The sequence below is a fragment of the Anomaloglossus baeobatrachus genome, chromosome 5 (assembly GCF_048569485.1).
Source record: "Anomaloglossus baeobatrachus isolate aAnoBae1 chromosome 5, aAnoBae1.hap1, whole genome shotgun sequence".
Lineage (NCBI taxonomy): Eukaryota > Metazoa > Chordata > Amphibia > Anura > Aromobatidae > Anomaloglossus > Anomaloglossus baeobatrachus.
In genome coordinates, this window is record NC_134357.1 from 331602220 (window position 1) to 331627889 (window position 25670).

Consider the following 25670-nt stretch of genomic DNA (forward strand, 5'->3'; position numbering starts at 1 on the left):
TTGGGCTCTGCATGCCACCACATTGGATTTGAAATGAAACCTCTACAACAGAATTCAAGTGCAGATTGTAACGTTTAATTTGAAGGTTTGAACAAAAATATCTGATAGAAATTGTAGGAATTGTACACATTTCTTTACAAACACTCCACATTTTAGGAGGTCAAAAGTAATTGGACAAATAAACCAAACCCAAACAAAATATTTTTATTTTCAATATTTTGTTGCGAATCCTTTGGAGGCAATCACTGCCTTAAGTCTGGAACCCATGGACATCACCAAACGCTGGGTTTCCTCCTTGTTAATGCTTTGCCAGGCCTTTACAGCCGCAGCCTTCAGGTCTTGCTTGTTTGTGGGTCTTTCCGTCTTAAGTCTGGATTTGAGCAAGTGAAATGCATGCTCAATTGGGTTAAGATCTGGTGATTGACTTGGCCATTGCAGAAGGTTCCAGTTTTTTGCACTCATGAACTCCTGGGTAGCTTTGGCTGTATGCTTTCAGGTCATTGTCCATCTGTACTATGAAGCGCCGTCCGATCAACTTTGCGGCATTTGGCTGAATCTGGGCTGAAAGTATATCCCGGTACACTTCAGAATTCATCCGGCTACTCTTGTCTGCTGTTATGTCATCAATAAACAAAAGTGACCCAGTGCCATTGAAAGCCATGCATGCCCATGCCATCACGTTGCCTCCACCATGTTTTACAGAGGATGTGGTGTGCCTTGGATCATGTGCCGTTCCCTTTCTTCTCCAAACTTTTTTCTTCCCATCATTCTGGTACAGGTTGATCTTTGTCTCATCTGTCCATAGAATACTTTTCCAGAACTGAGCTGGCTTCATGAGGTGTTTTTCAGCAAATTTAACTCTGGCCTGTCTATTTTTGGAATTGATGAATGGTTTGCATCTAGATGTGAACCCTTTGTATTTACTTTCATGGAGTCTTCTCTTTACTGTTGACTTAGAGACAGATACACCTACTTCACTGAGAGTGTTCTGGACTTCAGTTGATGTTGTGAACGGGTTCTTCTTCACCAAAGAAAGTATGCGGCGATCATCCACCACTGTTGTCATCCGTGGACGCCCAGGCCTTTTTGAGTTCCCAAGCTCACCAGTCAATTCCTTTTTTCTCAGAATGTACCCGACTGTTGATTTTGCTACTCCAAGCATGTCTGCTATCTCTCTGATGGATTTTTTCTTTTTTTTCAGCCTCAGGATGTTCTGCTTCACCTCAATTGAGAGTTTCTTAGACCGCATGTTGTCTGGTCACAGCAACAGCTTCCAAATGCAAAACCACACACCTGTAATCAACTCCAGACCTTTTAACTACTTCATTGATTACAGGTTAACGAGGGAGACGCCTTCAGAGTTAATTGCAGCCCTTAGAGTCCCTTGTCCAATTACTTTTGGTCCCTTGAAAAAGAGGAGGCTATGCATTACAGAGCTATGATTCCTAAACCCTTTCTCCGATTTGGATGTGAAAACTCTCATATTGCAGCTGGGAGTGTGCACTTTCAGCCCATATTATATATATAATTGTATTTCTGAACATGTTTTTGTAAACAGCTAAAATAACAAAACTTGTGTCACTGTCCAAATATTTCTGGACCTAACTGTATAGTCTTACTCTTACCGGTAATGGCAAAGCTTTTTTTTTTTTTCATTTTTTTTTTCTAAAGTAAAGTCTGGATAGAAAACAGACTATTCAACCAATCATAAGCCACAGACTGGTGGTGTCTGGAAGTATTGTTTGCTTCTTGAGCTGCAGTACCAGACATGGGCTATAGACAAGAGTGACCCTATTTCTAGAAGAGGACCTGTTTCGTAATCATAGTAACCCTTTTTAGATTCAAGATTTACAGGAACTCCTCCCCCCCCCATTTTTGGCACTCGTCTTAAGCGGGATTTACACGCTATAATATATCTTACGATGTGTCGGCGGGGTCACGTCGTAAGTGGCGCACATCCGGCATCGTAAGTTATATTGTAGCGTGTGACAGCTACGTGCGATTGCGATTGAACGTTAAAACGTTCATCGCATGCACGGCGTTCAATTGCTAAAAATTTAACGTGAGGTTGTTCAATGTTGCCGAGGTAGCACACATCGCAGTGTGTGACACCCCGGGAATGATGAACAGATCTTACCTGTGTCCTGTGGCTCCCGCCGGCAATGCGGAAGGAAGGAGGTGGGCGGGATGTTTACATCCCGCTCATCTATGCCTCTCCGCTTCTATTGGTCGGCTGCCGCGTGACGCCGATCTGACGCCGAACGTCCCTCCCACTCCAGGAAGTGGACGTTCGCCGCCCACATCGAGGTCGTTTGGAAGGGTAAGTACATGTGATGGCAAATAATCGTTTGTGCGACACGTTCAACAAATTGAATGTGCCACACATACGATGGGGGCGGTTATGATTGCATATGATATTGTATGCTTAATCGTAACGTGTAAAGCAGCCTTTAGCCATATCCCAGAGGGCACATTGCGTTAAAGGGAATCTGTCAGTAGGATCTACTCTCCTAAACCATCTATATAATCATGTAGGTCATAGGAAGCTGAATAAAAGGATACCTTAACCCTCAACTGGTGAGGTGGGATTTTTGTCACGCAACTGGTGATGTTGGGCTTCCTATACCCCTGTGTTTAGAAATCTCTAATTTTTACAGAATATGCAAAGATCACGTGTGTTTTAATCATTTTCTTATTGGCGATTGATTATACCAAATTTTTGACACCCACAAGTATCGGAAAATGTAATACATTGATGATTCATACCAGCATTTTCCAATGAATGCCAGCTGAATAAAATTTCCCTGGGGTGTTGCAAACACCACCTCACAAGTTAAGGGTTAATATCTGCAATCTGAATTCAAAAGAAATCCACATTTTTCTTAATACCCTGTTTCCCTGAAAAAAAAGTCCTACCCCGAAAATAGGCCCTAGTGGGATTTTTTTGAGCTTTTTGAAATATGCTTAAAATCTAAGCTCTAGGAAGTGTCCAAGGAGCTAAAACAAGTTACATAAAGCCGGACTCTTCATCAAAGAAAGCAGACAATCCCCCCAAAAAAAGCAGAAAAATTCCACTCAATTACAGTTGGCAAGTGTCAATGGTGGATGGGCTCTCACACAGAGATCTGCATTGCTGTCAAGTCCCTGACCATTCAAGCAGCATTGCAGTGCAGCTCTCACAAACAAATCGGGTACTAGTATCACTCCGCGCTAGTGATACTGCTTCCAGGCACCAGGGGGTGCCAACTGTTGTAGAACGCAGGACCAGACAATGACACACATTTATATGTAAGAGCCCATTCACTTGCTAGCTCATTCACTTGCTAACTAATTGTTTGGGGTCTGGTAAGTGCGATTCTTTTAGGGGTTGTCTGCTTTCTTTTGGGGGGTAAACTTAGCAGTACATAGAGAATAATAAACTTGGGCCCTGTGCGCACTTACCGGATTTTGCCGCGGATTTTCTGCGGATTTGCTGCATGTTTCGCTGCAGAAAATGTTCATAACATCTCTGCAGTGAATCACCAGCAAAACCTATGGGAAAAAAAAATCCTGTGCGCACTAGGCGGATTTTGACAGCTGCATGTTTTGCTGCGGGATTCCCGCAGCAAAAACAATTGCTTGTCAATTCTTTTCCGCACATCGCTGCGGGATTTCACTCCATTGACTGCAATGTCATCGTGAAATCCCGCAGGGAATAACGCAGGCAGCAAATTCTGTGCGGTTCACTGCGTTTTGCTGCGTTATTCCCTGCGGTATTTCGCGGTTTACCTCCGGTTTTGCAGGGAAGTGATGTCATTACAGGAAGAGGAAGCCGTGCAGAGAGTAAACACACACAGATCACAGACATACACAGACATCACAGACATATAGAATACACACACAGACACATAGAACACACATAGAAATCAAACGGAAATATAGAAAACAAAACACGTGGGCTCCGCTGAATATTTACCGTCCAGCCGAGGTAAGCACACAGCGGCGGCCCGGTATTCTCAGGCTGGGGAGGGAGAGGGGCAGGGTTAATGTCCCCCGCCTCACTCCCCCTCCGGCAGCCGAGAATATCAGCCGCAGCTGCCCCGGCACTGTCGCATGCATTATGCGGCAGTACCGGCGTGTCTGCGGCTCTTCTTGCCGCCGTGTAGCAGTGGCAGTCAGGGTAATACAAGGAGTTAATGGTGGTGGATCACCGACATTAACTCCAGGCTTGATCATGGCAGCGTCTATGTGACAGCTGACATGATCAACCCGTAAGTAAAGTGAAAAAACACACACAGAAAAATCCTTTATTTTAAATATAACACAAACAAGCCTCGTTCACCCTTTTATTAACCCCTCCCGAAACAAAGCTCCGGCGTAATCCACAGCTCTGGCATCCTGCGATGCTTGCATCCAGCCGCGACTGACACAGACACTGCTGAATGCAGCATCGCAGCGAGACAGCAGAGGTAACTCCAGGGCATTTCCCACAGCCAGTAATGTGAACTCACTACCGACTGTGAGAAATGCAGAGTGTGCTCACAGGGACTCTATCTATCCTTCTATCTATCTATCTATCTATCTATCCCTCTATCTATCCCTCTGTCTTTCTATCTATTCTTCTATCTATTCTTCTGTCTATTTCTCTATCTCAGAATGAAATGACTTTTTTTTTTTTTTTCAATGTGCTTTATTGCATTGAATGCAATAAAGCACATACCAACCCGCACGCGGCAAAACCGCGAACAATACCATAGTAAAACCGCAGCAAACCGCATGCGGTTTTCGGGTGCGGTTTGCCACGTTTTTTACCGCGGGTGCGGTAATCTTTGAATACCTGCGGAATTTTCTTGAGAAAATTCCATGTTCCAGTGCGCAAGGGCCTTAGGCAGGAAAATGAAACCTGTGTAAATATGGTATGTAGCCACCACTATAGGTCAACAGCAGGTCAGATAAGAAATTGTGCATCTGAACCAGTAATAGGATTAACACAAAATCGTGATGTTCCAGAATGTGATGACATGATTATATTTGAATCAATGTTGATTTTTTTTTTTTTTTGAAGAATAAATGTGGATTGTTGTTCAAACTACAAGACATCCACAGAAAATAAACCCTAGTGCATCTTTCGGAGCAAAAAGTAATATAAGACACTCTTATTTATGTAAGTAAGCTGTAAAGATATATGGGTCGGACACAGATCTCCCTGAGAATCTGCTTCTAGATTAGTTTTCCTAAAAAGAGACGTTACCAATGTGAGGAATGTAGATCAGGAGAGCAGGCGTTATATGTCTCACACTGGTAATACTCTCGTTTATTTAAAATAAGCACTGGAGGGAGATTCTTAAGATCAGTGTCCCGCCATAGACCTTAAAAACTCATTAACATATTAGGAAAAATGTGGATTTCTCTGGAATAAAACATCACATTACAGATATCAAGGCATCATTATATTCAACTTTCTATGTACTATATAACCCATATAGACTACTTAGGAGGGAAATTCATGAAATAATTAAAAAAAGGACTTGCCTTTTATTTTTAGTTCCCAGCCGGGTACAAATAGGCAGCTGGGGGTTGTGGGCAGCCGTACCTGCCTGCTGTACCTGGCTAGCATACAAAAATATGGCGAAGCTCACGTCAGTTTTTTCTTTGTAGTTTTTTGGCAAAAAAAATAAAAAATGCTTCCCTGGATTTTCCATTGCCAGTGAAGGTAACACCAAGCAGTGGGGGATAGCAGCCAGTAACTGCTTGGATTACCCTTAGCTAGCAATACAAAATATGCAACGGGAGCCCATATTTTTTTTAATTATTTATTTAAATAACTAAAAAAAAAATGGGCTTCCCTGTATTTTGATTGCCTGACATCACAGTGCTGTAAAAATAAATCATTATAAAAAATGACACAGCGCTCCATGGTATTTTTGATTCTCAGCGCAGATAAAGCAGACAGCTATGGGTTGCCACCCCCATCTGCCTGGCGTTACCTTGGCTGGCAATCAAAATACAGGAAAGCCCATTAATTTTTTTTATTTAAATCAATAGTTAAAAAAAAAAATGACGTGGGGTCCCCAGCCAGCTAGGGTAAAGCAGACAGCTGTAGCCTGAAAACCACAGCTGGCAGCTTTACAGTGGTTGGTGATCCAATGTAGAGGTCACCCCAGGCTTTTTTTTTTTTTTTTTTATAATTAGTTTATAAATAATAATAATTACAAAAAAAGTAGGGTCCCCCCCACATTGGATCACCAGCCAAGGTAAAGCGGACAGCTGTGGTCTGGTATTCTCAGGGTGGGAAGGTCCATAGTTATTGGCCCTTCACAGCCTAAAAATAGCAGTCCGCAGGCGCCCCTGAAGTGGCGCATCCACTAGATGCGCCAATCCTGGCGCTTCACCCCAGCTCATCTCGTGCCCTGGTGCAGTGGCAAACGGAGTAACAAATGGGTTTGATACTAGCTGTAAGATCACCTAACATCAAGCCCAGCAGTTTGTGATGTCATGGCGTCTATCAGATACCCGAAATCACAAACTGTCAGTACTAACAAAAAAAATAGACAAAAAAAATATGTATTTGAAAAAACTCTCCCCAAAACATTCCCTCTTTCACCAATTTATTGTAAGGAAAAAAAAATAAGGGGGTCCCACGACGACTCTGGACCGTCTAGAATATGGGGGGACACGCTCAGGGAACGTATCACCCATTTTCTAGGAGTGCAGACCCTCCATGTAAGGAGTGTGGGTGCAATGAATCTGCACCCACTCTCCTTGGGTCCACAGCAGCAGAGTCCATGTTGTAACTGTTGCTACCAAAGCTGCAATGCCTTGTTCATGAGGTAAGGGCATGCCTAATCAGGAAAACTATACTACATTTCCAAATATTGGTATTTGCTGATATTATTGCTATTCCACCTACTATATATTGGGGATAGGATCTTGGAGATGGAATACCCCTTTAAGTCCAGTTATCCAGCTGAATGAATACTAAACAGAGCTCGCTATGTAGATATGTTTTCTTGTGGCGTATAACGGACTCTCATGTTTGGTAGTCGTTCAGCAGGGCAACTATAAAATCAAATACCTCCATTTGGAAATGTAGTATAGCTCTCCTGAGCAACTATGTTCCTTACCTCATGAGCAGGGCATTGCAGTAGCTTACAGATGCATGGTTACCGCCACTCACTGTGTCTGAACACAGGAAGCTGAGCTGACAGTCGCTCTGTGCATGCGGCAGCATCTATTGTGAAGGAGGGGGCTGCGGGGGATCAACGCTGCACAGGTACCGTGGGACACCGGGGTACACCGGTGGGGTTATAGGGGGTGACCTGGCAGGAGGAGTTTTCTGTCGCATGTGTCATGGCATATGCGACAGAAATCAGAGGAGTAGGATGAATGCGGCCGGCGCGCTGCTGTGCGCGCGGCCATCTTGGATTTCCGGGAGGGGGTCGGGGGGGAGGGGGGGGCACTTTGGCGACACCGGGTGACAGTAGGGGACCAGGGAGGAGATTTATCTCTCATCTGACATGTTTGTTCATGCCAGATGGGAGATGAATAATTTTTTACCGGCGCTGTCATTTACTGTAACGTGATCATCGGTATACGGTGTATACCTGTGATCACGTGAGCGGGGACCGGAAAAAATGGCCTGAATCATGATCTCCAGGGTCTCAGCTACCCCCTGAAATCCCGGAGATTTTCTGACGCTGAGGGGCACTATTCACGTATTTCTGCCTGCTGTTTCTAAACGGCAGATCAGAATAAGGCTAGATTCACACGACCGATCGGTTTTTGTGGTCCGCAAAAAAATGGACCATTTTTGTCACGGAATCATCCGTGTGGCATCAGTTTCCGTTCCATATACGGTCTGTATGTCATCCGTTTGTCATCCGTGTGTCTTCCGTTTGTTTGTGTACTGCAAAAAAACTGAAGGAGGGAAAATACATAAATTTACCCAGGATCCATAGCTTTAACCTACATGAGGCGGTCACATGTTCACTCCAGTGCCATTTTCTACTGCTTTTCACAGCGTAGAGCGCTCTGGTGATTTTCTTGTGCTTGTGCACTTCATATCAGTCTTTTCTGTCATTATAATGGCAGAAAGACACATAATGTCCCACTCTCCTGCATTTTGTAATTTTGCACCCTTTGGTGCCTTTCATGTGGCACTAAGGGGTGCTTAGCCTTGTATTTAGCCAAAAAATAAATTAAAAAAAAAATGACGTGGGGTTCCCCCTATTTTTGATAGCCAGCTAGGGTAAAGCAGACGGCTGCAGCCTGCAGACCACAGCTGGCAGCTTCACCTTGGCTCTTAATCCAAAACTGCGGGCACCCCACTCTGTTATTTTAAATTAAATAAATAATTTAAAAAAAAAACACGTGGGGGTCCCCCCAAAATTGGATCACCAGCCAATGTAATGCGGACAGCTGGGGTCTGATATGCTCAGACTAGGGAGATCCATGGTTATTGGACTCTCCCCAGCCTAAAAATAGCAGGCCGCAGCCGCTCCAGAAGTGGCGCATCCATTAGGTGCGCCCATCCTGGTGCTTCGTTCCAGCTCATCCTGTTGCCCTGGTGCGGTGGCAAACTGGGTAATATATGGGGTTAATACCAGATGTGTAATGTCACCTGGCATCAAGCCCTGGGGTTCGTGATGTCAGGTGTCTATCAGATACCCGACATCACCAACACAGTCAGTAATAAAAAAAAATTAGACGACAAACACATTTTTATTTGAACAAAACACTCCCCAAAACATTCACTCTTTCACCAATTTATTAGAATGAAAAACAAATCCAGATCTGGTGTAATCCAAGCGGTTCCCATGACGATCCATACCATAGTCAATGTCCCAGTCAATAAAGAACAGAATGTTCCCCATTGGCTGGGAGAGCAATGCAGTGACCTGAGCTAACATCAATAGGTCAGCCCAGGTCACTGCAGGGCATGACAAGTGCTGCTGTCAGGAGGATAGCGAGGCACATTACCTGCGGTGATCGCTGCACTCCTAATAGCAGAGCTGTCACTGAAGGGCATGACAAGTGCTGCTGTCAGGAGGATAGCGAGGCACATTACCTGCGGTGATCGCTGCACTCCTGATAGCAGAGCTGTCACTGAGTTCAATGACCGCTGCCTTCACAACCAAGTATCGCGGGTGCCTGTGACGTCACCGCTAGTGACAGTTTCGGGCCGGCAGCGAGAGGAGATGTGACAAGTGGCAGCCATAGATGACAGCGACAGCGCTGACGTCGGGAGGGCAGGACTTCATCACCGCAGGTAAGGAACTTAACTAACATCCTGAAGGCAGCGCTTGTCATCCCCGTGGCTGCTGTCACTGCAGTGTGGGCAGCTACGGACACCGTACAGTGCAGGCAACTGCAGACACTGCTGAGTGGGCAGCCGCGGGGCTGGAGCTGGAGTGGGACACAGATTGCAGCGCATCCGACGGAAGTCACACGGAAGTGCTTCTGTGTGGCTTTCGGGGATTTTTGCTCACGTAGCCAGGGTAAACATCGGGTTACTAAGCAAAGCACTTTGCTTGGATACCCGATATTTACCCTGGTTACCAGCTTACCGCAGGCTGCCAGCGATGGCTTTCCTGCACACCTAGCTGTAAAAAGCCATGGTTTTGGTGCTCGAACCGTTCTCGAACGTTACTCGAACTGTCGTGCTTTTACGAAAAGGCTTGAGTTCGTCGAACGTCTCGAACACCCCCAACATCACTCGAACATGAAATTGGCGAACCTCGAGCCTCGAACATCGCTCATGTCTACTAATTAGCATATGATTAGTTATGCAGATTCTTGTCATGTCACTGCATTGTCATTGCTTTGCTCCTGGTGGTGGAAAAATATTTTTCTTCCGATATCCTTCAACTTACAACCAGTTCTCACATTCCCTAAACGTTCAGTGTGTTATTAGGTTGATTCTCAAGCAAAAGATCACTAGTTTGAATCAAGGAGCAGCAATGAAGAAGATTTCCAAAGAGAGAAACCACATCAACCATCTCATCGATAACAGTCTCTTGGCAAAGAAAATTGCCAGACTGAATCATGTGGATGCTATAACAGTCGGAAGAATATGAAATTAAGTCTGTCCATCCATTCAAAAGCCAAGAGATGGATGTTGAGGCAAAATATCGGAGTCAACAAGTCGGCTTCTCACTTATTCTATCAGTTCTGGTGCGACAAACACAGCAGTTGAGGTGGCTTGTATGCCATGTATTAGTAAGAGCAGAGATATCCATACAAGCACTGTGCAACGCACATTACACAAGTCTAGAATTATGGCCCGAAATATCATCACAATAAACGTCAGCTCGAGTTTGCAAAAAAGTTCACAAAGTGGACAGTAGAAGATTGGAAACAGGTGATTTGGAGGGATGAGATGAAAATCAATAAAAATAGACTCTGATGGTTGCAAATGGAAGAAACAAAGGTAAAGAGGCTAGCAGATGGAAAAATTTAAGGAACTGTCTAATTCGGTGGGGGAAGCCTGCTGATATGAGGTTGTTTTACAGCCAAAGGCATTAGATACCTGACCAGGATCGATGGTGTTCTCAATGCTTAGCGATAAGTGAGTATCCTACAAGATAAGTTACTTTAAACACAAAAAAACTGAGCTGAAACAATGTTCAGTAAACATGCAACATTAAGCATGTGAATTGCAGCCTTAAGACTAGAAAAAAACCAAAGAGAAAATTGCATGAAAAATACCCTGACTATAAATAAATAAATTGCAAGTGCTTAATAACAGGGTACTTAGTGTATACATTTTTGCAAAAAGGTAAAAAGCTGTCTCACCTCGTCAAGGTGTACCCATCTGAGACAGTCCCTAACCTACTGAAGTTAAAAACATTATCAATACCTGACTTGTGTCATGTCAAACTCCAATATGAATGGTGGCAAGTGGTCAGCTGTGTCCCAGACTAAATACACAGTGAAGTGAGACGCAATTAGTTGTTCAGTCTCAGTATTAGGAGGGCTGCGCCCCCAACTTGCAAAAAAGCAAGATAACAGACAAAAAACACAAAAAAAACACAAAAAAAAACAAAAAAAAAAACAACTGAGCTGAAACAATGTTCAGTAAACATGCAACATTAAGCATGTGAATTGCAGCCTTAAGACTAGAAAAAAACCACTCTTTGTTTTTTTTCTAGTCTTAAGGCTGCAATTCACATGCTTAATGTTGCATGTTTACTGAACATTGTTTCAGCTCAGTTTTTTTGTGTTTTTTGTCTGTTATCTTGCTTTTTTGCAAGTTGGGGGTGCAGCCCTCCTAATACTGAGACTGAACAACTAATTGCGTCTCACTTCACTGTGTATTTAGTCTGGGACACAGCTGACCACTTGCCACCATTCATATTGGAGTTTGACATGACACAAGTCAGGTATTGATAATGTTTTTAACTTCAGTAGGTGAGGGACTGTCTCAGATGGGTACACCTTGACGAGGTGAGACAGCTTTTTACCTTTTTGCAAAAATGTATACACTAAGTACCCTGTTATTAAGCACTTGCAATTTATTTATTTATAGTCAGGGTATTTTTCATGCAATTTTCTCTTTGGTTTTTTTCAAGATAAGTTACTTTGTACAATCGAGTACTATGGGTATGAAAAGGACGACATAGTGTTCCAGCAGGACAATGACCCAAAGCATACATTGATATTGGAGAAGAAATGGTTCTATGACAATGAAGGAGAGGTACTGGATTGGCCCCCACTGTCTCCAGACCTCAACTCAGTCAAACACTTGTGCATGTATGTAGCTTTTCTTTAATTCTACCCACAAATGAGTCGACCACTATGCACCAACATTGGGAAAAGTGTAGAAAACTCATGGGATCAGATTTTGGTTGAGAAATGCTTGAATCTGATCAAGAGCATGCCCAGAAGGATTCAGTCAGTGTTAAAAGCTAAAGTTGGATTTACAAAATACTAACAAAATAATAAAAATTAGGATTTTTGGAAGCAAACCAGTAACAATGCAGTAACATAAGAATCTGGATAACTACCGCATTCATATAATAAATAGTTGCGTGTCGAATTTATGTATGAGATAGCCAAGATGATTGCAAACTAATAGTATCAAGCTTTAGTGGATGGTGCGATATGGAGCCTGAAATTAAAAAGTTCAAAACATTGTTACCGTTTTGCTTTTCAGTGTATGTAAGTTACATAGTTGAGGTCATGTGTCAACTAGTGTCATCCAGCTTATCCCTATTCTTTTATTGAGAGATGCTGATGAGACTAGTCGACATGTGACTAGAAGTATGCAAATCACATACATGCTATCAAATGATGCCTCTCTCATTCCCTTTCTATTCAAGAAATACAGGGAAATCCTGATAATGTGCGCAATGCACACTGTCACAATTCAGCAGTCATAGAGTTAAGGGTACTTTACACACTGCGATATCGGTACCGATATCGCTAGCGAGCGTACCCGCCCCTGTCGGTTGTGCGACACGGGCAAATCGCTGCCCGTGGCGCACAACATCGCTAACACCCGTCACACAGACTTACCTTCCCTGCGACGTTGCTCAGGCCGGCGATCCGCCTCCTTTCTAAGGGTGCGGTTCGTGCGACGTCACACGGCAGCTGTCCAATAGCAGAGGAGGGGCGGAGATGAGCGGCCGGAACATGCCGCCCACCTCCTTCCTTTCTCATTGCCGGTGGACGCAGGTAAGGAGATGTTCGTCGTTCCTGCGGTGTCACACATAGCGATGTGTGCTGCTGCAGGAACTATGAACAACATCGTACCTACATCAGCAACGATATTAAGGAAATGAACGACGTGTCAACGAGCAACGATTTTTCACATTTTTGCGCTCGCTGATCGTCGCTCATTGGTGTCACACGCTGCGATGTCGCTAACGGCACCGGATGTGCGTCACTAACGACGTGACCCCGACGATATATCATTAGCGATGTCGCAGCGTGTAACGCACCCTTTACTTAGAAGAGGTTTTCCAGTTTAAACATCAAAATCTGCCGTTATAGTGCTTTGTTTTCACCTTACAAGATATTTCTCATTGGAATTTGTTAGATAACAGGACTAGAAGATACTTCAAATGTGCTATCGTTGTGCAAAAGTTCATGAACCCTTTAGAATTTTCTGATGTTCAGCATACAATAACTCATCATAATGGTTGAAGGCAATTTCTAATTTTTCATTCATATGAAAGAAATGATTTGTATGTCTTTGTCAGACAGAATGTTTTATGGCTCAGCCCTCACGAGAAGGAATTTTTCATTTTGTAGTTATGTATATGGTTCATTTCTATGATGTTCTTCTTACAAGCAAAACTAGCAACATCTGTTTTCGATCTTTTTATGGACCTCGATACTTGTTTTTACCATTCTTCAGTAAACTGTTCTTAGCTTTTTGACTTCTTGGACAATTCACCTTATGTTGAGTACTGTGCCCTGAGCATTTACGTGTATCTTGTGTCTGATGGTACAACCTAGAATTTATATTTCCATTAATGGTGGAAAAATGTGTTTTAATCCTTTAGTAGCAATCCAGATAGAGTTGAGCGAGTACCTAACTATTCGTACTTGCGATACTCATAACGAGTACTGCCTAATACTTGCATATTTGTTCCGAATAGTGTATGCAATGCAAGTCAATGGGAATAAACTCTGCCTGGCTTCTACACTTTCTCTCTGCTGACATTCCCACTATCATCATGGATGACTTCAACATCCCCACTGAGACTCGCCAGTCAGCGGCTTCCAAATTCCTCTCCCTCGCTTCATCTTTTGGTCTAACTCAATGGTTCGCCTCTGCCCCCCTTAAAGATGGACACACATTAGACCTTATCTTCACCCGTCTCTGCTCTCTATCTAACCTCACTACCTCCCCCCTCCACTTATCTGACCACCATCTACTGACCTTTTCAGCTCTGTCCTCCTCGCCTGCACCCCCTGTCCAGCACCTAGCACACCCCTGCAGAAACCTTGCACACCTCAACATACATACCCTTTCTGACTCTATCCTACCACTGTCCTCTATATCTTCACTCCACGACACAAACAGTGCCACCACTTTCTACAACGCCACTCTCACATCAACTATTGAATCAGTTGCTCCTCTTGTGCACGGCAGAGTGAGATGAATCAATAGACAGCCCTGGCACAACAGCCTCACTAAAAAGCTTCGGCAAGTGTCTAGGGCTGCAGAGCGGCGCTGGAAGAAAACGCACTCCCAGGAAGACTTCACCACATTCAAAAATGCAATTCACACATTTCGCTTGGCCCTTACCTCTGCTAAACAGGATTACTTCAGAGCTTTCATATCCTCTTTAACACACAACCCCAAACAGCTATTTAATACTTTCACCTCCCTCCTTCGCCCACCACTGCCCCCTCCAACCTCCCTCATCTCCGCAGAAGAATTTGCTACACATTTCAGAGAAAAGATCGACCAAACCAGACAAGTCTTTTCTGCTCAACCACCACAACCCCTTCATATAACAGACCACTGCCCCTCCCCCATAAACTTCCTCCCCACCATCACCGAAGGAGAGCTTGCACATCTTCTCTCAAAAGCGCACCTCACCACCTGCGCACTTGACCCCATCCCCTCCCACCTCTTCCCCAACCTCACCATCCTTATTCCCGCCTTAACCCATCTCTTCAACCTATCTTTAACAACTGGTACCTTCCCTTCTGCCTTTAAACATGCAACAGTCACACCCATCCTAAAGAAACCTTACCTCGACCCAACCTCTACTACCAGCTATCGCCCCATATCACTACTCCCATTTGCCTCAAAACTCCTGGAACAGCACGTCCATGCTTAACTTTCCTCCCACCTCTCCTCTAACTCTCACTTTGACAACCTACAGTCCGGCTTCCGTCCACATCATTCCACTGAAACTGCCCTGACTAAAATCACAAAGGACTTACTTACTGCCAAAGCTAACAACCACTTCTCTATACTCCTACTTCTAGACCTATCCTCAGCCTTTGACACTGTCGACCACTCCCTGCTACTACAGATCCTCTCTTCCCTTGGTGTTTGAGACATTGCCCTCTCTTGGATCTCTTCATACCTCTCCAACTGCACTTTTAGTGTCTCCCACCCCCACACAACCTCTTCATCCCGACATCTCTCTGTTGGCGTCCCTCAAGGCTCTGTCCTGGGACCCTTACTTTTTTCCATCTATACATTTGGCCTGGGACAACTCATAAAGTCCCATGGCTTCCAGTACCACCTATATGCCGATGACACTCAGCTCTACCTCTCTGGTCCAGATGTCACTTCTATGCTGTCCAGAATCTCAGAGTGCCTATCGGCTATATCTTCCTTCTTTTCCTCTCGCTTCCTAAAGCTCAATGTGGCCAAAACTGAACTGATCATCTTTCCTCCGTCTCACCTACACTCCCTACCTGATCTACCTATTACAATAAATAACATCACGCTCTCCCCAGCACCCAAAGTTCGGTGCTTCGGAGTGACCTTTGACTCTGCCTTGTCCTTCATATCACACATCCAATCCCTCACCACCCCCTGCCGTCTTCAACTCAAAAATATTTCCAGAATCCGTCCTTTCCTCAATTCTCAATCTACAAAAATGCTAGTGCATGCTCTCATAATCTCCCGCCTCGACTACTGCAACATCCTCCTCTGTGGTCTCCCTGCTTACACGCTTGCCCCTCTCCAGTGCATCCTTAATTCTGTTGCCCGAATGATCCACCTCTCTCCTCAATACCACCCTGCTTCTCCTCTCTGCAAATCGCTCCATTGGCTCCCAATCTTCCATCGTATCCAATTCAAACTACTAACACTGACCTACAAAGCCATCCATAATCTGTCTCCTCCGTATATCTCTGAACTAATCTCTTGCTAGACTCCAAAACGTAATCTTCGGTCCTCCAAAGATCTCCTTCTCTTCTCCTCTCTCATTCGCTCCTCACACAACCGACTACAAGACTTCTCCCGAGCATCCCCAGTCTCCTGGAACTCATTGCGTCAACACGTCAGACTATCTACTACACTTGCAAACTTCAAACGGAACCTGAAAACTCACCTGTTCAGAAATGCCTATAACCTTCAATGACTCCACTGCCCCACTACTGTGCGGAGCTGCCGCCCCGCCACCGTGCAGAGCTGCCGACCCGCCGCCGTTTGGAGCTGCCGCCCCACCACCGTGCGGAGCTGCCGCCCAACCTACACCCCACCTACTGTCTCCTCCCCAAAATCCTTTAGAATGTAAGCCCGCAAGGGCAGGGCCATCTTCCCTCTGTACTAGCCTGTCTATTGAAACTTGTATATGTATTCTGTAACCCCCTTCTCATGTACAGCACCATGGAATCAATGGAGCTCTATAAATTATTAATAATAATAATAATAAAAAAAGTAACGAGTAACCCAAATGCCGTACTATTCGTGCGAGTAGCAAATAGTGCAGAATTCAGGTTACTCGTTACATTGCGAGTTTTCCCCATTGACTTGCATTGCACACGCTATTCGGAATGAATGCGCGAGTATTAGACAGTACTCGTTATGAGTATATTGATTATGAATAGTTAGGTACTCGCTCAACTTTAAATCCAGACCCAAACCACATTTACCATCACAGCTTAGATGTGGAGATTCTTCTGTCGTAATGAAGTGTTAACAGGAACCTGTCCTCCTGGAAAATACTATTTACATGGAGATATAGGATTAATCTTCACATACATAGCATTACAATTCTGCCCGGCCGCTGTAAAAAAAGAGCGTCTACATCTACTCCTAGGAGTGCTGTTTTTTCAGTCTTGGGAACATGGACAGAGGGGCTGTAGTCACCACTCACAGCACCGTTGCCTATACTGTGAACGATGACTGTAATCACACCCTGACAGCTTGTCATCTTCCTCTGCACAGGTATGCCAGCTGTCAATCAAAGTGCTGGGGCACATCAGTATAGTGTGCAGTGCTGTGAGCAGAGACAAAAGCTGCTCTGTGCACTCCCATATGAATGAAAGCTGCTCCCGGAAGGAAATCGGTTCACTTTGCTCCCAGTATCTGCACTTTCAGTTCAGTTAGGTGGCCAGCAGCACTGTGGTTAACCGTATATTTGCAGCTCAATAGCATTTTCCCAGGTGACTGGTTCACTTTTGAAGCCTCCATATACTGTACATTAAACTTAACATTAGCCCACAGCTCCCACACATTATGATGGCCTCCAGCATCTTTAAATGGATGATCTGAAGTCCAACCCAATTTTCCTGCTAAATCCCTAACCATTTAGTGCCATAATCTAAACTATTTTCTACTTGAATTAAAAATTTCCTATCTTTCCCTAACGAGACCATGTAACTGCTTTTCTGTTTGTTTTTTACTTGCTGTTACTTTACACTTTTTTTTTTTTCTCAAGAATCCCAGTTCACGCTTGGACACTGAAATTAAGCAGGAGCCTTTGCCCCCTCCATGAAACAAAGCGTCATCAGTGACACTCATTTCAGGTGCTGGGCTAGAGCCAAGGCAATGAGCACAATGACAGAGTACTCTCTGTTGCTGACTCAGACAGGAGAATATGTTAGAATACCTGGCATGCAGAGACCAGTGATGTCACTTGGAGGGTCGTGTTAGTCTCTGAATGTCTGGTATTCTGACAGTGCACTCTGGTGCCAGCTCGTTATTGCTGATCTGAGTCGGTAACACAGAGCGCACAGTCATTGTGCACATCGCATAGTGCACAGCACACATAGAAAGAGCATGGATGATCCCCTAAAATGAGCGTTACTGATGATGCTTTGTTTCAGGGAGGAGGCAGGGGCTGTGGAAGTGTGGAAGTGACCACAACTTTTGTTCCCTGATAATGTTTTAAGTATTCCAGCATGTAATGTGATTCTCAAATGAAGCACCATCAATAAGGTAGTGGGCAAAAAAAAAAGAAAAGCAGTAAGATAGTGTAGTTAGTGAAGGATAGGGAATTCTTCTTGAAGGGCGGCCCACAGGTCATTGAGGTTCTGGGGTACAGAGCTATGATCATCTACACAGCGACTTGGCTGATCTCAAGTTTTCTATAGGATTCAGGTCTAGAAAAAGTACAGACCACTCTATTGGAGGTACCTGAGCCTCCAGCAGCCGTTCCCAAATTATGGGACCTCGATTAGCTGGAGCATTGTCATTCATGAAGATGAAATTAGGCCTATGTTTATGCAGTGGCACAATGACTGGATTAATGGTGTTATTCAAGTAGTAGTATTACTGTACCATTTCACAAAGTGTGTAGAAGTTCCGTATTGACTAGACACACATACCCACACTGTAACACCACCACCACAAAGGATCACCTGGTGACAACAGTGGCTGATGCATAGTGCTCTTCTTGACATCTCCAACATCATTAGCAACCATAACTTCTGCTCAGCATGAATCAACTTTCATTAGTGAGCAGCACTGAGGTCCACTGGTTTCTTGTTTAGCAAGACGCCTGTGCCTGGTGGTGTGGTCAGATACCCTTGGAGGTTGTCTAGCATGCAGACCATGCTGATATAAATGGTTTTAAATGCGCTACCATGACACTTGGGTATCTCTCACCTACCTTAAATGTGCCTGGAGTTGTGTGGCATTCATCATCCAGTTCTGAAGGGCATTGTTCACAATGAAGTAGTCATCAGTGTGGGAGTGGCCAAAGGACATCCACTTCTATGCCTTACTGTGACTCTTCCAGTCTCTCTTTATCTCTGTTGCAACCTGCTGATGACACTCTGTGACACTATAAGCTCCGTAGCCAATTCCTTCTGAGAAAATCCCGCTTGAAGCTTCACATGGCGAGATACTGTTGATCAATTGTTGGGTGTCGTCTTGGTCTCATGATATTAAAATATGAACAGCATGACAAGGAGGACTGTTTAAGTTCCAATGCTAATTTAACCCTGAAATTTATTGGGCGATTCATGGATAAAACACCTGTTGTAAATCTTGCCATTAAGCTCCTTGTTAAAGAACAGCATGTTGTGCAAAACGTACAAGAACTTTTTGAATGTACATGTCCAAATGTTAACGTTTAGAGAAGGTCACATTAAGTTCATCTTAAAAAGGTTGGAGTACATTTTAGGATCATCCTGAAATTTCTCCCTAAATTCAAATCTCTCTAACGTTTTGTGACTAGAGTTTGTAAAAATAAGTCTTGCTTGTGAAAGATATCTATAGCCTTCATATACAGTAAATTGTTGGGGATAAATCTTTCAAATAATACTAGATAAATCTTTGATAATGTTTCCACTTTTTCTTCATTTGGTACTTTCTTTTGCTCTTATTAGTTTGAAGATGGTATACTGGAAGCTGCTCTAGAGGTTTTAGACAACAACCCCAAGTTTGTCAAGGATTCCACAACTGACTGTACCCAGCGAAATGACCCTGTGTATATTAGCCGTGTCGTTAGTGCAATGGTGAGTTTGTAAATCCTATCAATTATGAAATTAACATACATAGTTTAATAACATGTGTGAAACTTGGACATGAAAAGGAAAGACCTCAAAGCAGATCCTGTGATCATTTCACTTTGTAGCTCCTGAAACTGGTTTTCAATATCTTGCTCCTTTTATGAATTAGCGCACAATTTGGAAGTTGCAGTATGTTAATACCTTTTGCCCATGCTTTTATAGGTGAATTGTAACGATGACAAAGGGGTGCTGTATGGGCGTTGGGACAACTGCTATGGAGATGGTGTAAGCCCCATGTTTTGGATCGGCAGTGTGGATATCCTGAGGCGTTGGAAAAAGTTTCAATGTCAGGCAGTGCGATATGGGCAGTGTTGGGTTTTTGCTGCAGTTGCTTGTTCAGGTGAGAAGAATGAGAGTAAAAGATGAAAGAAAAACCCTCAATGGGAATTAAGTTAAATACATTTTTGTTGTCTTACAGTGCTAAGGTGTCTGGGCATCCCTGCTCGGGTCATCACCAACTACAATTCAGCACATGACACTAACAAAAATCTGGTGATTGAACAGTACCTGGATTCTGAAGGGAAGAAACAGAATAAGATAAAAGATATGATCTGGTAAGATGATGAGTTGGCAAACTGTTTATCAAATTGCTGTAGAATTATTAGCACGGGTATGTGGTTAAGATTATCATTATAACTTAATATGCTTAAAGAAGCACTCCCATTAAAATTTTTATCCTTTTAATATATTGCAATCATCAGATTATATAACACGGTGTACTTATAATTGCTAATTTTACCTTTCTACCCAGTTAATCTCTTTTCCATTATGTCTGTCATTACATTATTTACAACAGACTAGCTGAATCCTTGTAAGCTCTATGTAGAAACAGTAAGGGGCACTTTGCACACTACGACATCGCAAGCCGATGCTTGCAATGCCGAGCGCAATAGTCCCCGACCCCGTCGCAGCTGCGATATCATGGTGATAGCTGCCATAGCGAACATTATCGCTACGGCAGCTTCACATGCACACACCTGCCCTGCGACGTCGCTCTGGCCGGTGAACCGCCTCCTTATTAAGGGGGCGAGTCGTGCGGCGTCATAGCGACATCACACGGCAGGCGGCCAATAGAAGCGGAGGGGCGGAGCTGAGCGGGACGTAAACATCTCGCCCACCTCCGTCCTTCCGCATAGCCGGCGTGAGCCGCAGGACGCAGGTAAGGTGATGTTCCTCGCTCCTGCGGCTTCACACACAGCGATGTGTGCTGCCGCAGGAACGAGGAACAACATCATAACATCGGTCCTTCTGAAATTATGGAAATGACCGACGCTACACCGATGATATGATTTGGACGTTTTTGCGCTCTTTAATCGTATCAAAAAGAATTTACACACTACGATATCGACTGCGACGCCGGATGTGCGTCACTTTCGATTTGACCCCACCGACATCGCAGCTGCGATGTCGTAGTGTGCAAAGTGCCCCTTAGTCTTTTTCCGGCATGAGTCATCACTGCATACGTCAATGGCAGGGGAGAGGAGCAGAGCAGCTATGTCAGGAGTTGAAGAGGGAGATGATTCATGCAAGGAAAAGTGACTTCCTATTCCTACATAGAACAGAGAAAAAAGAAGCATTAACTGGGTTGAAAGGCTAAATGAGCAATTGTAAGTACACAGTGCTATAGAACATGATGGCAATACATTAACAGGATGAAAATGTTAATGGGAGTGCTTCCCTAATATTTTAAGCCACTGGTTTTACTGATTTGATATGAAGACAAACGTTTGTCACTTGACAAGAGATTTTTGTCATTTGTTATGAAGGAACTTCCACTGTTGGGTTGAAGCCTGGATGAATAGACTTGATCTTCCTGAAGGATATGATGGCTGGCAGGTTGTTGATCCTACACCTCAAGAGAAAAGTGATGGTGGGAATTTGACTTATCTGTTTGTTTTTTTTTTTCTTGGTTGTTTTTTCTCTTTTTGTAATGTAGACTTTTCACATCACTTAGTAGGAATTTTATTTTGACCTGTAGGCATATTATCTGCTCACATTATAGTTTATAGTATATGTCTACCTTTGATTTTTTTTAATGTATTAAAAATTTAAATAAAAATCTGGATTTAATTTGTGAAATAGAGGGGAGGTTGTCAAAAGAGGTACTCTACTAATTTATGTCCAAACACATGCCATCCTGGAATGGGAAAGCTTAAATTTGCTCTTCCATATAACACCCTTTGAGGTGATCTGTACCTGCTTGGTTTGCTAATATTTTGATGCCTCTATTTCATGATTTTCTATGCATGACCATATGGAAGTCATTATATGCGTTCTGCCGGTAGTTTGCATAAAAAAGGGAAAGCAAAAATTAAAATTGGCCTGCCAGTAGGATACATTTATTCTCACCTAGAGCATGTTTGTTTGCTCTTCTTCACTTTTTCCTACAGCCCTTAGGGCTAGTACCTGTTCTCATTTTTTTAATAATACAGTTCTTCTGAAGAGGCGTTCTCGCCACCTGATAAAAAAAGAGTATGGATTAATATGCCTTTGGCTTCAGAGTAGCTGTACCAATACAATTTGTTAAAATCTTGACCTTCTTTTCTCCTGTAGGTGTGTTCTGCTGTGGTCCTGCTCCTCTTCTTGCTATCAAGGAAGGTGACCTTGCTATAGACTATGATGTCCCATTTGTGTTTGCTGAGGTGAATGCAGATGTGCTGTACTTCGTAGAGCAAAAAGATGGTACTGTCAGACAAACCAAATACACTTCGCAGGTTGGACAGAAAATCAGTACTAAAGCTGTAGGAAAAGACAGTCGAGAAGACATTACACACAACTACAAGTATCCTGAGGGTGAGTACAAAAACTGAAAAACAAAGTAATCTGTAGCTGTTCTGAATATTGAAAAATCTAATAACCATCAATGAAGTGTTTAAAGTCTGTCTAAAGCCGTTGTCAAAAGGGCAACCTTGGATAACTTGGTGCTATCCACTCCATCTTGTAAGTCTGTATGTTAAGCAGTGAAAGAAATACCATCATCATGAACAATATTCAACTGTTTGCTATGGCAGATTTATCTTGCCACCTTTATGGCATGAAAAATTCAGTTCCACATAATGTCAGGTGGATTTTTACTAAATAATTGCTCTCGTATGCTTTCTTAGATACTTTTAGGGCTTATGCAGGCTTCACACGGTACGATCTATTGTGCGATCGCACGAGTGATCGTACCCGCCCCCGTCATTTGTGCGTCTCGGGGAAATCGCTACCCGTGTCGCACAAAGTCGTTTCACCCCCGTCACACGTACTTACCTGCTGAGCGACATTGCTGTGGGCGGCGAACATCCACTTCCTGAAAGGGGTGGGACATTCTGCATCACAGCGACGTCACACAGCAGCCGGCCAATAGAAGCGTAGGGGCGGAGATTAGTGGGACGTAAACATCCCGCCCACCTCCTTCCTTTCGCATAGCCGGCGGGTGCCGTGAGATGCAGGTAAGCTGTGTTCATCGTTCCCGGGGTGTCACACAGTGCGATGTGTGCTACCCCGGGTACAATGAACAACCGACGCAAAGTAAAATAAACGATTTTTTAAAAATAAACGAGGAGTACACGATACCCAATTTCTCATTGATTTGCGATCGCTCGTAGGTGTCACATGGGACGACGTCGCCAACGAAGCCGGATGTGCGTCACGAAAACTGTGACCCCCGACGACCTATCGCACAATAGATCGCCTCGTGTGACGCCCGCATAAGGCACACAACCATATTATAACTCAATACAAAAGTCTTGAGCCATAATGTGACACATAGACGTTTTCAAGGTCTTTTCTTTCTGCCAGACTGAAAAGCAGACTCTATTAGGTGCCATATCTGTGCAATGCTTCTTAAGATTTGGTATGATATGATGGAACACAGAATGCCCACAACTCCAAAGTACACCAGGACAAGGCTTTGTTCCGTGAATGGAACCCAATATTTAATAGAACAGATTGAGCGTGGATAATACTATTGTTGACATTGTGCTATTGCCAGACAATGACTATACTTTTGGCCGTTCCTTCATTTTATTCTATGAAGAGAAAAAAACTTAAAAATCAGCTTGTTGGGTTGTTGGACAACTCCTCTTCCAAGTGCCAACAGGCATAAAGTATATTGTTATGATTGGGGTCCGTGCAGTCACGCATTATTTACTCTACAAGGTAAATGGCTCTAGCCAAATCAGATTTGACTTTTTAATATCCTGTCTGGTGTAGATTTGAAAGAAGACTTTATTTTATCTAAATGATGTGTGGAAACAATTATTTGTATTGCTGATCGCATCTAAGGATTGTTTCTATATTTGTTCTTGCCAATGTAGGCCATTTTATATAATGTAGGAGAGTTGCATTAAATATGTATTATAGTGTGTGACGTGTATAAACAGCTATAGAAATACAGAAATATATAGAAAGTGGTAAGCTTAGAAGCATGCACGGCATCTGTTGTAATGTTGATCGGAAAAGGAAATATTAGGAGAGATAGTGTAATATAAATATATTCCAATTTCGCCCAGAGACGAGAATAACTGCTTCTCCAATTCCTCAACCCTAGAGGCAGGGCTACAAAAACAGCCGAGGGCAACTGCACTACACTCTTTGCGTAACTCCCATAGAAATGAATATGAATTATGGAAATGGCGATACATAGCAAGCCATGCTGCTTCCGCAACTTGAAGGAGTAAGCCACAGGGTAGGTTGCTTTGTGCTGTGGCTTTTGTAACTCTCACTCATTTTTATGGGCTCTCAGCAGTTTTTGTATCACCCACCTCTGGTGACCATGACCTAGAAACATACTGTATATTCCTGTTTCAGCCATGAAAAGCAGGGATGAAAATAACCCTTTAAAGGATTAAATACACTGAATTAAAATTTCTGTATATATTGGACAGATTTATAAAAACTGTCTAATGCTAAAATGTCCCCGTTGCCCATAGCAACCAATGAAAGCAAATCTTACATTTTTCATTAGCCGTATAATAAATGAAAGGTCGTCTGTAATTGGTTGCAATGGGCAACAAAGGCAGTTTTAATGTTACACAGTTCTGATCGACTTAAGTGTTTAATGCCATTTAATCATATAATAACTACTATGTAATACAAACCACAAAAAGATCATATGTAGGAAAAAAAAATATATATATACAGTACAGACCTAAAGTTTGGACACACCTCATTCAAAGAGTTTTCTTTATTTTCAGGACTCTGAAAATTGTAGATTCACATTGAAGGCATCAAAACTATGAATTAACACATGTTGAATGAAATGCTTAAAAAAGTGTAAAACTGAAAATTTGTCTTATATTCTAGGTTCTTCAAAGTAGCCACCTTTTGCTTTTATTACTACTTTGCACACTCTTGTCATTCTCTTGATGAGCTTCAAAAGGTAGTCACTGGAAATGGTTTTCCAACAGTCTTAAAGGAGTTCCCAGAGATGCTTAGCACTTGTTGGCCCTTTTGCCTTCACTCTGCGGTCCAGCTCACCCCAAACCATCTCGATTGGGTTCAGGTCTGGTGACTGTGGAGACCAGGTCATATGGCGTAGCACCCCATCACTCTCCTTCTTAGTCAAATAGCCCTTACACAGCCTGGAGGTGTGTTTGGGGTCATTGTCCTGTTGAAAAATAAATGATGGTCCAACTAAAGGCAAACCGAATGGCATAACACGCCGCTGCAAGATGCTGTTGTAGCCATGCTGGTTCAGTATGCCTTCAATTTTGAATGCATCCCCAACAGTGTCACCAGTAAAGCACCCCCAGACCATCACACCTCCTCCTCCATGCTTCATGGTGGGAACCAGCCATGTAGAGTCCATCCATTCACCTTTTCTACAAAGACATGGTGGTTGGATCCAAAGATCTCAAATTTGGACTCATCAGACCAAAGCACAGATTTCCACTGGTCTAATGTCCATTCCTTGTGTTCTTTAGCCCAAACAAGTCTCTTTTGCTTGTTGCCTGTCCTTAGCAGTGGTTTCCTAGCAGCTATTTTACCATGAAGGCCTGCTGCACAAAGTCTCCTCTTAACAGTTGTTCTAGAGATGAGAAGGTGTGTCCAAACTTTTGGTCTGTACTGTATATTATAATAAAAAGTCAGGATGTGTTAATATATCATTATTTTTTTTTTCTTTCTATTTCTTACCAATTTCAATGGAGGAGACTGAAGACCATAAATTCTTATTTTTGAAGAAGCAGCACCACTCTTTGGCCCATTTTATGTCTCGGCTTTATTCAAGACAAAAAAGAATGCTGCAGTTTCTAGAAAATCTCATACGT

At 43.3% G+C, this 25670-nt stretch overlaps 1 protein-coding gene across 1 annotated transcript in view; it reads left to right on the plus strand.

The window, feature by feature from the left end:
- TGM2 (transglutaminase 2) overlaps nt 1-25670 on the plus strand; it is a 108672-nt gene that overhangs the window by 46091 nt on the left and 36911 nt on the right. Inside the window, exons 5-9 of the mRNA XM_075347543.1 lie at nt 19234-19362; nt 19579-19756; nt 19835-19970; nt 21183-21286; nt 21970-22209. Coding sequence (XP_075203658.1) covers nt 19234-19362; nt 19579-19756; nt 19835-19970; nt 21183-21286; nt 21970-22209 — 787 coding nt within the window. The remainder of the gene's footprint in view (nt 1-19233; nt 19363-19578; nt 19757-19834; nt 19971-21182; nt 21287-21969; nt 22210-25670) is intronic.